The following is an 18,169-nucleotide window of genomic DNA, read 5'->3' as shown; positions in this document are numbered from 1 at the left end:
GTTGTTTTTCTTTGTTTGAGCACTTTAACCACTAAATCTATTGCATATTGATCCTTCAAATCTTCATCAAGACTAACAGTAGAGCCAGACTCTTACCTTACCTGCTATCACAATGAAGTGATGATTCAAGATGCTTTGTGTATTTTTGAAGTAGTATCAGTGTTTATAAGGGGGAAAGGCACTGCCTTGCTGTTGAGAAATTGAAATTTTTCATAAAGAATAATCTTGCACAGAACACTTAATGTAGTTAGAAGCTTCCCCTCCCAAATATGTTGGAGTTAAGATCAACGGTTCTAAAACAGTAACTGAAAAATTTATTTTGAACTTGAACATACATATTTCAGCTATGCTGTTCAAAAAGTTAAAATTGATTTGTGACCAAACTTCTTTTTACAAGATTTCGCTAAAATCAGTCTTTTTCACAGAATCATAGAATCACCAAAGTTGGAAAAGACCTACAAGATCATCCAGTCCAACCATCTGCCTATGACCAATAGTTCTCAATAAACCATGTCCCTCAACACAACATCTAAATGTTTCATGAGCACCTCCAGGGTCGGTGACTCCACCACCTCCCTGGGCAGCCCATTCCAGTGCCTGACCACTCTTTCAGAAAAGCAGTATTTCCTAATGTCCAGCCTGAATCTCCCCTGGTGCAACTTGAGGCCATTCCCCCTCATGCTGTCACTAGTTGCAAGAGAGAAGAGGCTGACCCCCAGCTCACTACAACCTCCCTTCAGGTAGTTATAGAGAGCGATAAGGTCTCCCCTGATCCTCCTCTTCTCCAGACTGAACAATCCCAGCTCCCTCAGCCGCTCCTCATAAGGCCTGTGCTCCAGACCCCTCACGAGCTTCGTTGCCCTCCTCTAAACACGCTCCAGGGCCTCAGTGTCTTTCTTGCAGTGAGGGTCCCAAAACTGAACACAGTACTCGAGGTGCGGCCTCACCAGTGCTGAGTACAGAGGGACCATATGATATCATTTTCTAGGTTATTTATGCTATTATGAAGAGAGCTGCACAGGAAGTGAGGAGCTTCCTATGTAATCAAGTGGTCAACTGTTGTTTCCTCTATCGGGAATAGAGCTGGCTATTACTCACAGTGACCAAACTTTCATTGTTGTCCTGAGCTTGGAGTAGAGACTCTAAAGCAATAGGAGTGAGAGAGGAAAATGCAGTGGCCGTGATTGAATTACTGCAATTCTGGAAGGAACACTTTTTCACTCTTATAGCTATAAGATGCTTTCAAGTGGTTCTTCATTTTAATGTCTTACTTTATGGCACAACTAAGGGTTACTTTCAGCAGCTTTAATTGATTTTGTATTTTTGGGATTTTTAAATATGTTCAGTCTACCGTATCTCTGCACTGTCTTTCTTAATTATGTCAGCTTCCTCAATTCTCGTTTTCTTCTAATAGTTTTGATTACTTTCCAATTCTGGCCTGTTTTGTTGTAAAGATGCTGCCGTCATATTTGCAGGAAGTCAGAGACTTGGGACTGTAAAGTCAGTGTTTGTGTAAGGACAGTATCTGATGCAGTGTTTTGTAGAAGGTCACTTGGTATCACATAATTCCTCCACCACTTGTGATGTTTCTGCATTAACTGAGTTCATATCAGTATTGTCTTTTTATGTCCAGGACTTGAAAAATATTTCCGAAGCTAGTATTAGCAGCCAGTGATTGTAGCTCTAATGAATTCTGCACTTGGAGGTTTGTAAGATTTTTGGGAAAAAGTTATTTCCAGTAGAAAATATCACCTTGATATTTGATAACTTTAGTTGAACTTGGAAATAATAGAAAGCTATGTTTATTTTATACAACATACTCTTAGACATTAGATGCTATGTCTTTCAGTATTACAATAAAAAATGTTTCTATTCTCTTCAGCGAAATGATTTACTAATTGAAGTATAGTCAGATTATACTTCAGTAGCTTTTGTCAGGCCTATTATATTGAGTTTCAAAAACAGTGTTATTTTCATAATGTTGTGTTTGTTGAGGCTTAGACTGATGAAATGGATGTTTCAGTAAGAGGGATGAAATACCTTGAATTCCCATACGTATTCAAGTTATTACCACTAGATACTGCTAGCTAGCTTTTGATATACTTCGCAGTTGATGGGGATCTGAATCTGCAGAGATGTTCCTTGCTTCTGTAAAATACAATTGACTTTATTCTGAATACCAGCTGCTGCACAAGGGAAAAGTACAAGCATGTGATTTCATATTCATTTCTTCAGCTAGTGATACGGCTTTCTAGCAGCCAAAGATTTCTCCACTCACTCCTCGTTCAGTCGGGCGTTTTGTAATCCCTCCTTTATGCTGGCCTTGCATCTTAGATGGCTTCATGAGGGAGGTTCTTGAGGAAGCTGGGGGACAGATGTTGGTTGTTTCAGAGCTAGTCCAGAGAGAAACACCCATCAGAGTGCACAGAAGTGCTTGTGTTGGAAAAAATAGTGATGACAAACATGGAGCTGGAGTCAGGTAGGTGGGGAAGGGGAAGCAAAATCAAAACCAAAAGACCTATTTTTGTTGGATAAGTATGTAGGTTTCTCCAAAAGTAATGCCTCCTATTTATTTCCATGGAAAATACAGCAGATTCAAAGAGCACAATAATGCTGTTTATTGATAGAGGAAATTCACAGCCACCAAACACTATTCTTCAGCATACTCACCACCGTTAGCTATGCATTTTTACCAGTGATGAACAAGAGTCTGCATGCCACACTCATAAAAATCTACACCAGCAGAAGTGATCCACTGACACTGTCACCACTGCTGAAATGCACCACCCATCACTTCACTGTCATAACATCCACTGTTTGGTCTCCGTGAATGTTCAGCAAGCATCAATGAATGTCATTGGGGGCCATTTTTTATACATGGAGGGTATCAGTGACACAGCTTTGCTTCAAATGCATACCCGTGTCAGATGCCATTCTGTCAGACTGCCCCTCTGCTGCCATCTGTCACATGGCAACAAGATGTAGTGGAATGTTGGTGGGAAGGTTCAACCCCTATTGCCGTACCACCACCATACATCTCTAATGCTGTGGGCCTGCATAATAAAATAGGAGGCATTACTTTTGGAACAATCTTCACATGTAAGTATGAAATCTATTTAAATGTTTAGGACTATTTTGAACTAACTAGCTTTTGTGTCAGAATGGAGGAATTTATTTATAGCATGAAAAGTTAAAGAGAAACTTAACAAAAGAGTGAATGCAGGATCAGTATCAGTCTGAAGATATTGTAGATGGCATTACTGCAGAGAAAGCCCCTTTCTAACTTGTCAGCAAGTGGCATTGTTTTTAAATGCAACTGACTGAAACTGAATGTCATTCACTAAGCTCTGTGTTTGGTAAAACTGTTGCCAAAGATTATACAACAGGATTGAGTAGGATTTGCAGCGGAAAAGCTATCAACAGCTAAACTTTACCAAACTGTTACAGCTATAGTAAAGATTTTTCTAAGCAGTCTGTGTCCTTAGGTAGTCTCCTCATTCTGCATTAAGATAACCAATGACAGTAATGAGCTGTTTCCTAAGTTTTCAGAAATGGCATGATTCCTGTAATTAAAAAAAGAAGGAAACCTAATTCAAAATGATGATACCTGCAGGGTTTTCTGAGTAAAAGGATTAAAAAGAAAAGGAAACTTGTCTGGACTCTCTTCTCTTAAGTTTGGAAGTTTCAATACGGACCAAGTATTTCGTTTAGATGTTCAAAAACTGTACAGTTAATGCTTCTCATAATGTCTAAAACTGAGGTGTTTTCGTTTTCATTTGTACCTATTTGTATCTGTAGTGAATGAATATCTGTTATTTTGGATGTGTGGCAAAAGTGACTTCAGAAAACTGTCTTGAGCTACTGTGTGCTCAAACTGAAGCTGCTTGTAAGCACTGTGGTTGTGCATCAGAGTGAGATCCGTAAACGGTGTCATAGGCACTTTAATTCAACACTGTTGATCTTGGATTTTGTTTCCAGTTTCTTTGTGTGTGTGGGTTGCTTGGTTGTGGGTTTTTTTTTTTTTTTCAGAACTAATATTGTCAATGATTATCTAGCGCAAAGTTGCTTTTCTGAGAAAAAGGAGAAGTGGAGAAGTTAAATATTTTGGGTAGAAAGGAAGAACAGTGTGTGTTCAAGGAGATTCCTCCACCGATATCTATCCAGAGCGTTTCTTAGAACAAAGATTGTGTTTTAGGTTACATTTTGAAATGATATCATTCCTTCTGTCCTGCTTGACTGCACTAATATACTTGGAAAACAACTTTTTGAAATCCAGTCAAGTTTTGGATTTGACCCAATGATATCTGGAATGTATGAACTTAATGATTGCAAACCAAATTCCAGGACGGTGCAACAATAATTGTACAACTGGAACAAATTTAAATGTTGCACATTAATGTCTCTTGAGGTAGTTGAACTGGTAATAAGGTTAATGAAGCTGGCAACAGTCCTGTGCAGTTCTGTGCTATCGCATTGCTTTTTGGCAAGATCTTGACCTGCTATAAAACCTTTAGCAATGTCAATTTGGCAGTGAGCTCTTAACAGTGCTGTAAACAAGAGAATACAATTTTAGAGTTCTTTCTGTTTAGAACCCATTTCTGCCCAAATTTATGTACACAGTAGTCCCTTGTAGGTTTAGCACTTTGTCAGGTAGCATCCTCTTACATTTTGTTTGGTTGTTTGTTTCATCATGTTCATACGTGCACTGAGGTCCCTCGGAAAAAAAAAAGTAAATACTTTCCTCTTTTTACACTGCTTTTAAAATGGGCCTGCCCAGTCTTGGTAAGCTAGGAAATTTGGGTCTAGTCAAGTGCATTCTGTATTAAGGGCTTAAGTGCCTTTTTGAGTTGCATGGCATATCTTAGTTTTGTCTGTTTGGAAAGCCTTCCATTTTTTTCAAGTAGGTTCCCTGCTGCCGCTTTTGTCTACTCGGGGAGAATCAGGTGCTTGTTCCCTATTAAGCTTGTTAGCATTCCTACTATAAACTCCTGACCAATTAGCCTGGTTGCTAGAGCACTTGCATGCAGAGTGTCGGGTAGCATCTGCGTTTTTCTAGTTTAGTCAGTGTAGCTGGATGTCTTAACCCTCTGCTGTGCAGGTCCCAGCACATCTGATGGGAGTGAGGAACTAATGAAGCACGACCAAGTCTATCAGCTGGGAAGAAGTTGAGGCAATCAGTCTTCCCTGGCTCTGTCAGCAGAAGAGGAAAATATGATATGGCCCCTGGTTGTGTTATGCAAATGAGACCCAATTTTTATGTTTTCTCTTGATACTCTGTTGAAGTTTGATACTATTATAGTAAAAATGATACTAATCTAGTAAAAATGCACTGCTGATGAAAAGAAATTAATTGAGGTACCCATTTAAGTGATAGTGCATTTTGTGTAATGCAATGTATGTTTTTGCCATATATCCAGTAGCAAGTAAAAATGAATGCTACCACTGTGAGTGATCAGATAGAGACAAGATTTCATTTCCATGATGAAGAGAGAGGCTATAGTGTCTGTACTTCTGGAGAGAGACACTGGGAATAATTTGATTTATGCTGTCTCTAATAGAACAACACAATCAACTTGAGGGAGGATAGCCACAAGAAACAGAGCTGCGTGGCTGTGGTTACTGGTGGAAATGCTTATTTCAGGGATGCAGATTTCTGTTTTAGCTAACAGAAATGCTGATCTGCCTGTAGCTGTCGCTGCTTCTGTTGCTGGAACCTCAAGACCTCAAAACTTCACCTCAAAATTCTGTTTTCAGTTTTAACTAGTTTCACTTAATAACTTGAAAGCTAGCTTTACTGACATTTTGTTATGATTTTAAGATTATTCTTAATGATGTTTCTCTACCAAAATTTATGTAGGAAACAATTTTATTTTTTTAAATTATAGAGAAAATATGACATAACTCCAGTATCCAAGAGCTCCTTTCAGTGTTTCAGTTCTGGAAATACTGTTAATGCTCGACCATGCTAAATTTTAGTTTATGACTTTTTGGAAGTGGTTTATTTTCTTGAATGTTGTGCATTCGGAGAATGAGCCTGTATTGAGAGATTTGCCATTTCAGTAGCAGGCCACAGTTTCCACTCAGCTCATGAGGACTGTCAATCTCTTCTGGTACAGTTCTGCCATATCAGTGTCAGCATGCTCAGGGGAAGATTTTGTGCTGATGCCACTGTATATAAGCTAAGCCTCCTTTCTCTTTGAAAACCTCCATTCAAATTTTCTCTTATTACATACAACAAGTTCAAAAGATTCCTTTTGAAAACCTGTTTGCCTCTGCCTTTAGAAATAGCGCTTTGAAAGCTGAATTGCTACCGTCCACAGAAATACCTTATTGCTGTGTTGTTAGCTTCTTCACTGCTGTGTAAACGTGCATGAGAAAGCAGGAGGACAATGAAGGGTTGCCTGGCTGCTGTCAAGGTGAGCGGATGACTGTGAGGATGCTGCATTGTTGAGCAGGTGTGAAATGCAGAGCAGATCAGGCTGGATGGATCGTCTGCTGGCTGCTCGCTTCTCCTCCCTTCTTTGTTCTGGTGCTTATCTGACCTGCACATAGGCCTTACGGCACACTGAGCCAGTGCAGCCCAAAACAAAGAAGTCCCTATTGGCTTACGGGACCGTAAAGGCTCTGTGCGTGGTCAGGGGTGTGCTAATGCTAGTGGAAAAGTGGAAATGAATGTCTAGCTTGGCTGGGGTTGCTGCTCCATGGCTAGCAGAAGCAAATAGAACAGTCTTTAACAAAATAAATAGGTGAGATCCTTGCTTTATCTTTTTTTTTTTTTTTAACTTTTTTAACGTATAACTGAAAGGTGCTACAGTGGATAGTCTGTAATACTAATTTTTCTTCTCATTAGTGTTGGAGAGTTACTTACAAGTGTTCTGTTCCTAGATCTGCAGCAATGATGGGTTTCAGGCAGGGAGTGGAAAGGTAAGGGATATATCAAGACCTATCGCTATTTGTTGTTGGTTTTTTTTTTTTTTTGCTCCCACTCTTAAATACGTCATGATTAATTCAGCGTAGACTTTGCCCAGGTTTTGGCTTCTTAGCTGTTTTCAAATATGATGAGACTCTGCATGTATCTATGATCTTTGGTGGTGACTGGAGATTGTTTCATAGTATTTCGATAGACCAAACATGTACATCAGTTACTTTTTATTTTTTCACATCACCCTTTTCCAACAATTTTCCAAATAATGAGGGTGTTTTGGTTTGTTGTTTTTCTTTATTTTTTATTTTATTTACTTCATATTTTTGAAGTATTTGTTCACAGTGACTGCCAGATCCTCATTATTATGTTTTCAAGAGAGTCGCAGAATGGCCATCGCACCAGCATTAATATAGTTTATAAAAGTATATATGACTTAATCTGGGAGTGTGATTTAATCTCCTTTAGCTTTATTTGTTGTGGTTTTTTAATTTAAGTGGTCCAATTTAATGAATTATTGAAGTTTAATTACATAACAGCTAGTGCTCCCTGTTAAAAAATATTTTAGTGTTTTTCAGTAAGTTGTCCCAGATTTCATTTTGTAGGAAGAGAGATCTGTGTTTTCTTCTGCTTAATTGTGAAAAGTTAAGTGATGCCATACACGTAACAAAAAATATCCTGCAGGTGGCAGACAGTTGCTGTGTGTTGCATACGCTGGTAAGATTTTCTCAGTTGTTTTTTGTGGGTTTGAAAATTAGAGAACGGCTCCTGTAGTGCTTTTGGGGAGCACTCTTGGCATATTTTTGTTTTATTTCTCATGGTAACTGCTTCTGGAGCTGTAAGTCTTGCTTGAAAACATTTTGTGATGCATACACAACAAAGCGCTTTCAGAATGAAGTGTAGTTGGTTGCTGCCTGCCGTCTGGTGGCCTTGGCACCATTCTGACATTAACTCTTTGTTTTGAAGGAGGTAGGAGTTACCCTGTTTATTTAGTGTAGGTGGGTCAACTACAAAGTTTAATTTTGAAACGCGTGGTGATTATTTTCAGCATGAAAATAATGAAGATTACCACATGTTTTTCTTTTAAGTCCAGTAGTTATTGGATTGATCGTTCTTGTTGGCAGAAAGGCAGTTTGAGAAGGAGGTGTGAGATATGTTAGAATATTTGCATCAGTGGTAATTTAAGGTTCACTTGAACATTCAAGCTGCATTTATGGAAGTAAGTTCTATTTTAGAGTGCTTTTAGTTGTATTTATAGAAATGAGTTTTAATCTGACTTTAAGATTTTATTTCTATAGTGTTTGTCATAGACTGCAGCAATTTTTGCATTGACTTAATTGCATTACATTTATACTATAAAAACATTTGTAGTATCCACGTTTTTCGACTTTGAGTTTTCATTCTATTTTGTAGTGAGGCTGATTCCTAAGGTGTAGTTTCGTTTAGAAAAATAAATTGTTGATTTCTCCTAGTTATCCAACTTGTGCTACGTGTTATTGATAATTCTCTGGTAGAAGACTCTGTTGGCCCTGCTTCTGTGAACATCACAGTGTGCATAAGCGCAGTTGTGGCAGACTGAGTCAATCTGCAGTAGAATATATCTCTGACCCACATGTCAAAGGTTTGGAAGGGGAAATAAAGCTGATGAAATTGTTGTTGTTGTTTTGATGTGGGTTTTTTTTTTTTTTTAATGGGAGCTGTTTATTTGTCTGTGTTGTTGTTCTTCCTCTCCTCTTTTGAAACCATTTAAGGTGTTCTGTCATCAGTCATGAAACTGCACTTGTTGAGGTGTTCGAAAAGCTGTAGGTTAGCAAAAGCTTTGCTTTCTCCACCAGCTGGAAAACATTTTATGACATTTAATAGCAGTTGTGGCAGGTTCTGTTGGTGTTGGTAGAAGAATTTTCTTTTTGACAAATCCTTTTAAAAAGTCTGTTATAGACTTTGTATATGAAAATAACATCTATCCTTCAGTTCCTGTTTGATATAACTGGTAGGAATGCATACTGCAAAGCTTCAGGTAATTTTAATGCTTATTCCCTTAGTGATTCAATGTGGGTTTTTTGTTTGTTTTTAATCTCATAGGAATTCCTTTTTATTTATATATTTACTTAAAATATTTGTTGGTATTCCATAGATATGTTGCATGCTGAGGACATTTGAAGAAGCTAAAGGGGAAGCAATTCCATTTTTTACTCTGTAGATTGACTCAGGTACTAAGGGATTGCATGAATGTTTCAGAATATCGTGCAGTATGTGACCCTTTGGATCTGTATTGTGACCTGAATGCATTTAAAAGCAACCTGTATTTGCTTTAATTCTAATTGTTGCACTCTGCATTGATTTTATTGTGATTTATATTCTGTTAGCAAAACTCTTGAGCAACAAATATGTGCGTCTGAATAATAATTGAAGCTTAGTTAGAAGTTAGTCCTCTGCAGATAGTTGCCTGTAGAATTTGAATGGGGCACAAAGAAAGATGTGATGTTCTCAATGCCAGTTTTTGATACTTTCTAGAACCTGTCACGATGAATGCAGTTTGCAAGATAAAGAGTGGTATTAATGCAGCTAAAAAAAAAAAGAAAGAAAAAGAGCCCACCAAAAAATCCTTACTGAAAGATAGGCTCTTGGAGATGTTAAGGATAAGGATGGAAAAAACTCAGATCCCTCTTCCTACAAAATGAAATCTGAGACAATTTACTGGAAAATACCAGGTGAAGTATGCATATTCTCTACTGCTCAAGAGATTAGATAGTTTATCAAGTGCTTCCCATGTAATATACTCACTTATGCTTAAATATTGAAGTATGTATTGATTTGTGGTTGATTGTGGTGGGACGGTAGTTCAAAAGCCTGCCTGTATTCTTTGCCTGTGGGAATATCGTCCTGACCTTTGTTTGTTGCTGTGTCCCACGTAGTGGAATAATAATCTCTCAGTACCTCCTCTGACACTATAAAGGAGGGGTTTCCTTTCTCATGCAGGAGCATTGCTGCGGATTACTGTGGCTGGCTATTTACTGCTTTGTTTGCAGAAGCCTCGGTTTAATTCTTCAGGAAGTCCAGGTTTCCCTGCTACAAATCCCATTGTATCGCATTGGAGACTTTTCCTGAACTTCACTTACTGTGAATTCTTTTCCACTTTATCCACTTTTTTATTCATATTCCTTCTTACTGTGTTCTCCTTGTGTAAGGAGATTGGAATAGTTGGGGAGAAGAAAAACAGAGTTGGTTTTTATAGAGATTTTTAAAAAACGGAAGTATTTATATTTCAGTCTTCCATAGCTTAATACTCTCAGTGAGTTCTTTAACCAGTCTCAGTAATCGCAGACCAAACCTCTTATTTATTTGCACTTCTGTATAATTTAACATTGAATGAGTGATTGTCTTGATTATTCCTTGATATTGCTAAAAGCAGAAATGCTTATATGATAGTAAGTAACTGGGAGCTAGATCTAATGGGCAGAAGAGCATTTCAAGAAACAGAAGTCATTTTGCTGAAGCTGCCTGGAAAACTTAAATGATAGTGTTTGATTTAAAAACTTATATGCCATGCTTTCAGTTTCAAATTTTACTTAAGTGGTTCGTATAACTGGTATGTTTGTTTCCTGTGTTTTTCATTTGGTGATGGGCTGAGGTCAACGAGGACGTCGGAGGAGAGCCATAGCATTGGGAGTGCAGATGTTCTCAAATAACGATTTGTCAAAGATTTTCACAAGACTTTGAGGAATTCCAAAGTCTTCATATTGTGAAATCATTGTTTCAAGTCGTTTCTGATGCTTTTGTATGTTTAGCTTCTTTATCTGAAGACAGAATTTTGGAACACTTGGCCTCTTGGTTTTGAAGCTGTTCTTGCGTAAAGTCAATGACAGTCATAACAAACTAGTTGAAGCACTGTTAAGCTGTGGTGATGGGCATTTCGATTGGCTGTCATTGTGTAGATCCATCAAACAATTTATTTATTCTCATTTGCTGCATATTGTAGCTACATATCATCTGTTTTGTGACTAAGGTGCAAACTGTCATTTTTTTAAACAAAAAAATGACAGTTAACTGGTAGATTTTTTTTATTATCCAGGTTTTGAGCCTTCTTTTATTCTCTCTATATGATATACATATGGAAATTACTGCAAGTGCTGATAGTGATGGAAAAAATCATAAGTAGCCTCTATATTTAAGGGAAGTGTTCTTTATGATTTGAAAGGCTAAAAAGAAGCTGACTTTTCAGCTATATGCTTCAAAAATACATTTTGCAATCTAGATTATCAGAGTTCAACTCTTGTGAAAATTGACTCTGCTTGCATGGTAGAAGACTGTTCTGTATCCTTACATTCCTATGTAAGGGGAAGTGGACTTGAAGAGCACATACATAAAATATTTAAAACATGATTAGATAAGAAACAGAAATTGCATATGATGCGTGGAAATTCCTGAGAGAAACTTAGAGTTCTTATAGCTACTTTTGAAATCCCGAAAACGGTTTGATTTCTCTTTAGTAATTTATAATTGGCAGCTCCTTATCTGTAGAGAAAGATTAATTTGAGATATGCAAACATTTTGAGGAGATTCATCTACTTATAAGTATATGTTAGGTAGTAGTGCTTGGATATCTGTATATCTATTTAATTTTTGACAAGAGATCTTTATTCATTAGCCTCTCTTCTTGACACAAGTCCACATTATAAATCACAGTGAACCTAGCTTGCAGTCTTGCCAAAGAAATGCAGCAGTGATTGAGTTTGGAGGTGTAATACAGATTTTAGAGTGGAGAGCAGATACTTTGGAACTTTGTTGTCTTCTTTTGGGTGGTGGCACTTCGTGGGTCTTCATGCACGTTTGTTATGCATTACACAAAGCACCTGGCCAGTATGCTAAATGTGGCTTAAACTAGAAATAAATACATAAAGGGTATATAAATATATTAATGAAGACTGTTTTGTAGTCTCCTACCTCCCTAATTTTTCAAAATGTGAAACCAATGACTTCTGTACTACTGAACATTTGTATTTAAATTCTCTAGTACTCCTGTAAAGGAAGTTTGCAACTTACTGCAAATAAAGCGTTGAACTAACTGCAGTTTTATACTGGGAAAATATATTTAAATTGTGAAGTGTTGTAGTGTAGTTGTGCAGCTTATGTTTCTTTTAGAGGAAGACTTTGGAAAAGTGTGCTGAGGTGCACGCGCTGCAGGGGGACAGCACAACAAGCTGAGATGATGGAGGAGTATGGGGGAAGTGGACAGCCAGTGATCAGCGCGTTTGGTTGTTTTCATCCCCAGGTTGTCAAAGCAAGAAACTAAAACTCAGGTGACAGTCGCTCAGAGAAATGCACTGCTTTTCTGAACAGGAAGCAGAATTCCCTTAATGCCAGCATTGTATCTCAGGTGGTCGCAGTGCAGTTCTGTCACTTCTCTGTTAGTGCCTGGAAGTAGGAGCAAGGTTTAGCAACAAAATTTTAAAACATAATAATAGAGAAACTCATGAAAGATTGGAGAGCTTCCTGAACTATGTTCTAGATCCCTTCTGAACAGATCTGTGTTGCACTCTGCTAGTTATTGCTATGTTATTACTGAGAATGAATACAGTCTATGGGATTAAAACAGGACTAATGCACAATGGACATTCTCAGTAAAATAATCTTCTTTCCTTTGCAGGGAAGGGTGAGTCTGTGTACTCTTTATCTGTGTGTAGCAACTCACACAATACTACTTCTGGAAAAAAAAAGAGGCTTATAGTGTGCTTGTTTTCACTTAATCCTTACTGCAGCAGTAGCTTGGAAAGGTACTTGGAAAGGATGGGGAAAACTTTGTGTAAGTGGAAATAAATGTCAAAAATGGCATATGGCTATGTTTCATGATACTTCTGCAGAAAGCTCAGGTGTTATTATCTTTTGCAACCACCAAACAAGTTTCACAAAACATTAAGTTGGTTATAGAATGGTCGTGGCTGTTTTCTGAAGCACTGTGGTTAAGAAGTGTTTACAGGAGAGACAAACATGTAAATTGGTGCAAATGAGCAGGATGTGGCTCAAAATGTTTCTGTCATAATGGTCTATAATCCTTAATTTCAGTTTTCTTGAAGGAGTTGCTCTTTTCTAACTCAGTTGGAAGTACAACATAGCTGCAGTGGAGAAGCTTTTTAAATGTAAAAGAGGCAATGAGTAGTAAAAAATACTTGCCACCTGCAGAGAATTAAGGATGCCATGCTGGAGGTAAGGACCAAATACATGCCAGCTATCGAAAGAAGTGTGAAAGGAACCTGGCTTGGCTGAGCATCAGGCAAAACTAGATACTAGAAAGCTGAAGTAGTATCCACCTGAGGAAAATTTTAAGAATGTAAAGTCTGGGAAGTAAAATATGGAAAGGCTGTGATGCCAAAGGTGTTCTTATGGGTAACTCATCAGAGGAACTCTTCCAAATCAGCACTTGTTAGGAGTTAAGAGAACAAATGGACTACATGAAAGCAAGTTGCTAGAATCAGACAACATTCATCACATAACTATGAAAAATGAGAGATGAAGTAACTTTACTGCTGTGTAATGACTCTTCTCACCAGCCACCCCTAGGCCCTTGGGTATATATGCAGTGTGAAGCCTTAATTAAAAGGATGATTACTGAGAATGTCATCTGTACTGATTAGAATCTGTAGTAACATAAAATTTCATGGATGCATTATAATTTTAATAGCTCCATAATCTGTCTGAAAAGGTGTTTCTCAAACCATTTAGAGCTCATTGAAGGAATTTACAGGAATATTGGACAATGTGAAGAACTTATTTGCAGAGAAGGTAGTCAAGTAAGAAGTGTTGGAGCAGGCTGCTCAGGGAAGTGATGGAGTCCCCATCCGCAGAGGCATTTAAAAGATATGTGGATGTGGTACTAACGGGCATGGTTTAGTGATAGGACGTGGTAGGTCAGGCTGGACTTGATCTTGAAGATGTTATCCAATATAGATGACTCTATATGTAAAGGAGATCCAATTTGTTATGGTATGTTGGATTTCCAGAAGTCTTCTGCATGCGATCAAGGAGATTAAAAAAAAAAAAAAAAAGTGGATAGGATGTTTTTCAGAGGTGAGTGGCAGTAAAACTTCCATTATGAAAACGTGCACGGTAGAAAAGTCGAGACTCAACTTTAACTTATTGCAGAAGGACCTCTGTGTTCAAAGTGGGTGAGAAGAAAGTGGTGGGTAAGTTAGGGAGGCACGCAGAATTTGTAACTTCTTGCAGGAAGGAACAGTGGTTTGGGATTACAGTAGACAGTTCTGTGAGAAAGCCGGTTTAGGATCAGAAGGATTCATTCTATCAATTGTTAGGATAGCACAGAACAAAAGAAAATGGGCAATTGTCTAGGTCTGTAGTGCATTTGCATTCGACTGCCATGTGCAGATCTTCCATCTCTAAGATAGAACTTGGAAAGGTTCAGAAATAGGTTCAGTGGTTCAGATTGTCAAAGGTACAGAATTAATTCCTTGCATGTGGGAATTTTAAGATAGGATGGATCAGCCTGAAGAAAATGTGTTGGAAGATAAGTCCTGTGAAGTCATGAGTGATCTGAAGGAGGGAGGAGTAAGAAATGGTTCTTCATGGTCTTTATCAAAGCAAAAAAGTAGCATCAGTTGTGGGTTGTGGTTTCAATGCAAACAACAAAAAAAATGCTTTTTCACAACGTATAGGAAAGTAGTTGCAGAAATTCTTGTCATGGGACACTGTGGATGGTAAATGTTTGTGGGCTCATAAGAGAGAAAGAAATTAGTTGAAGAAAAATCCATTGAAGGCTGGCTCTGAAAGAGTATTTGAGAATACTTACTCATACATTTTTCTACTGACTTTGTTGTGGTTGTTTATATCTCAGCGTCTTGTCTTCACAAACTCAGAATACAGTACAAATAAAAAAAATAATAAGTGCCCTTTTGTTTCTTTGTTTTTAATTACACGTATTTACATTATGCGTTAGGACTATGCAGCGCCAGTGAGAAGTGAAGCGAGGGCCTTGTCTGATTTCTAGTTGTTTGGATGGGGATTGGTGCAGAGTGGGGAGCACAATGATAAGAACCGTGTTTACAGTTGTAAAATGTGTCTTCTATGAGTATCTAGGTGGGTAAGATGTTTATCTTACTGTGCAGCTTATAATACTTTTTTTCCTGGAGTGATAGAATAGCTTCAATAAATGTTTCTGGTTTTTGCTGCAAAAAGGTAACGTTGTGATATCTTTTCTGTGATCAGGTGCGCTACTGGAAAAGACTGTGCTTAGTATGGAACCTGCCATAGCATCCAACACCAGGGGATATATCTACTAGAAAACTTCTGGAAAATGAAGGCACAAGCAGTGATTATTAGGCAGTAAACTTGGCAACACTGGAGTGGTTAGGGAGCTGTACTGAAGATGAACCTTTCTGAAAATGTAAAATAAAACCCAATTCAGTTGATGTAGCTTCCTGATCAGGCTGTTTCTGGGACAAATGAATGTCAACCTAAGACAGGGGAGCATGTGGTGGGGTAAAGCAGAAAGAAAAGATGATGCGTGGGACTGCTGTGATAGAAAGCTGTTCTCTTTGACACACATTGCAGTTGCTCAATTATATTTAGCTTGTGTTATTACAGATGTAGGATATGAGGGCAAGCTGTGGGCAATGGAATAGGTTGGGTCTGATCTCTAGATATGCTTCTATGTGAGGGAAAAAGTGTGTATTAATTTTTCTTCAGGTAAACATGAAAGTAACTTGAAATTTGAATACTTGAAGATTGAAGTTTTAAATATTTGCAGTCATGTAGGGTACTTGATTTCTTTTTATGGAAAATCTTGTTTTTTCCAAGTTTTCACTGTCCGTGTCAGTAAACTGTAGTGTCCTCAGACTTTGGAAAACCAATTTGAATGTCTTATGACTTCATAAAATGTTTCTAACAAACGGAGTTCTGAACTGCTAACCATTACGCAAACTTGTATTTTTTTTTAATTATTATTATTTTTTATGTCTTTTACAGGATTTGGAATTTCATGGTGTAATGAGATTTTACTTTCAAGACAAAGCAGCTGGAAACTTTGCAACAAAATGTATCCGTGTCTCAAGTACTGCCACAACTCAAGATGTGATAGAGACTCTTGCAGAGAAGTTCCGGCCAGACATGCGCATGTTGTCATCCCCTAAATACTCGCTCTATGAGGTGCATGTCAGTGGAGGTTAGTACTTATTCACCCTTTTTCCTGCATCTCTTCTGCTTTCCTACCCTCCTGTAGCCAAAATATTTTTAAGTTGTGCTCCCAGCATCTGAGCTGTATAACAGACTAGGATTTTTGTTGTTGTTACGTATGTCTCTACTAATTGTTACACCAGGAAGTGGTATTTCGGAATGTAAGTATGTCTATTAGGCCTGCAGTTCGTGTAAGTTTTAATTATTATTAAATGCTTGCTTATTACTGTTAAATTACTTGACATCTTCTACCTTGGTGACATTTGTGAGAGAGTTGCTATTTTTAGGACAGGTCAATTAAGGCTGGATTTATAATGGGAGAATGGAAGTGTTAAATTGGAGCACTTGAGAGTGTGATGTTACGGGCCTTTGATAGGTAGCCTTATGTTGTAAGGTAGCCTTTACTACTAAACTGGAGGAAGTTCAACATCCTATTTATTGTCTGAAGCTGCTGTGTTTCTTGAGCAGAACCTTTAGTGTTATCCAGGAAGAGCATAGATGTCTAAACAGTCTTTTGATGTTGCTAGAATCTGTTTTCTCCCAATAATCCCTCACTTCAATAGAATGCTTCAAGTTGGAAGTTGGTAGGGTGCAGTGGTTCATTTCAAAACTATGAGAAACTAGTGTCTTAAAAACATTCAATTCTTCTTTTGAATGACTGAAACTAATATAATTTGAGATAAAGTACTGACGTTTATTGGAGTGTATGTCACTTTCCGTGGTCTATGAGTGATGACTAGATGCAAGTCATAAGGGATTATAAAAAAAAAAAGTGCACATTTCATCACTAATTAAAGCAATGAATACTATTTTCTCTGCTTTAAGTTGATTGTGTTTGTTTTAAATCCCTTAGCACTGTAGTTGTAGCCAAAATAGAATAGTTTCCTTTGCAGGGAAAGTTCCTGATGTTTGAAGTATGGCTCATAAGAGAAGCGCTTTACTCAGTATGGGTGTTTCACATTAAATAAAATGTAAATGCAAAGATGTCAGTGCCTTGCTGTGTGTATATACTGTCTCCTACTTCTGAGTGGATATAAAATAATAGAAGTTGCTTAATTTTTTTATCCACCCTCTCCATTTTTTTCATGTAAAATGGATAAAACACACTAAATAAAGTTTGTCTAGTACATGTACATAATGGATTTTTTCTTTTATAGCCTGATTTATTTTTTTATGGTCTTTAAAGAACAGTAGTAGTTCTTGGGCCAAAGTCAGACTAGTTAAATTTTAAATGAGGAAGATGCGTATTTCAGAGTCTCATTAAATTATGAAGTTTCAAGGATTTTAGCTGCAGAAACGACTTCTGATTGTTAATCTTAGATTCTTGAGCTTCAGTTCTGAGAAAGAAAGTGCACAAGTCTGCTTGTTGTGGACCTTTATCTTACATAGATAGAGGGAATTCACTTGGATTGGCTGTTGGAAAGGAGCCTTTTATTTCTGCCTCCTGAAACCACCAGGCTCTATGCCTTCAGGAAAACATCGACTGATTACTGAAACAAGCTGCCCAGAGAGGTTGTGAAGTCACCTTCTCTGGAGATATTCAAAACTCACCTGGATTCCTTCCAGTACAGCCTACTCTAGGGAACCTGCTTTGGCAGGGGCGTTGGACTGGGCCATCTCCAGAGGTGCCTTCCAAGCCCTACCATTTTGTGGTTGTGTTACTATGTGCTGTTCAGCGAAAGTGCAGCTTTCTTTCTAAATCTCTTTGCTCTTGAGGTACCAAGTAATTGTTAACACTTTTCATTTTTTTGAAGAAGAAAGAAGATTAGATGTGGATGAGAAGCCTCTTGTTGTACAATTAAACTGGAACAAAGATGATCGAGAGGGACGATTTGTTCTCAAGAATGAAAATGATACAATTCCTCCAAAGGTGAGGCTTTAAACAGTATGCTAGTGGTAACAGCAGTCTTGCAATTTATGGGACTTGGTCATATAACAAAACTTTTTTTCGAATTCTGTTTTTCTAATTCCTAATAACGACTGCTGCTGATGATCTTGGATGTCTACAGCAAGTCTTTTGAAGTACTCTAAATGCATCCTCACCGCCTTCACCATGCAGCATTT

The 18,169-nt window shown here is 37.8% G+C and overlaps 1 protein-coding gene across 16 annotated transcripts in view; it reads left to right on the top strand.

Annotated features, from left to right (window-relative positions):
* AFDN (afadin, adherens junction formation factor) overlaps nucleotides 1-18,169 on the top strand; it is a 118,744-nt gene that overhangs the window by 19,348 nt on the left and 81,227 nt on the right. For 12 of the 16 annotated variants that reach the window (XR_002436551.1, XM_021390302.1, XM_021390311.1 and 9 more), the window contains exons 2-3: nucleotides 15,899-16,094; nucleotides 17,860-17,975. Coding sequence is in view for 15 of the 16 variants with exons in the window: in XM_021390302.1 (XP_021245977.1) it covers nucleotides 15,899-16,094; nucleotides 17,860-17,975 (312 nt within the window). In the remaining variant the exon portion in view is untranslated. The remainder of the gene's footprint in view (nucleotides 1-15,898; nucleotides 16,095-17,859; nucleotides 17,976-18,169) is intronic. The other 4 variants (XM_021390306.1, XM_021390301.1, XM_021390310.1 and 1 more) reach the window with 1 other exon arrangement.

The sequence above is a fragment of the Numida meleagris genome, chromosome 3 (genome assembly GCF_002078875.1).
Source record: "Numida meleagris isolate 19003 breed g44 Domestic line chromosome 3, NumMel1.0, whole genome shotgun sequence".
NCBI classification, from domain to species: domain Eukaryota; kingdom Metazoa; phylum Chordata; class Aves; order Galliformes; family Numididae; genus Numida; species Numida meleagris.
Note: the sequence above shows the minus strand (reverse complement) of the source record. Positions and strands in the feature narration are given on the sequence as shown.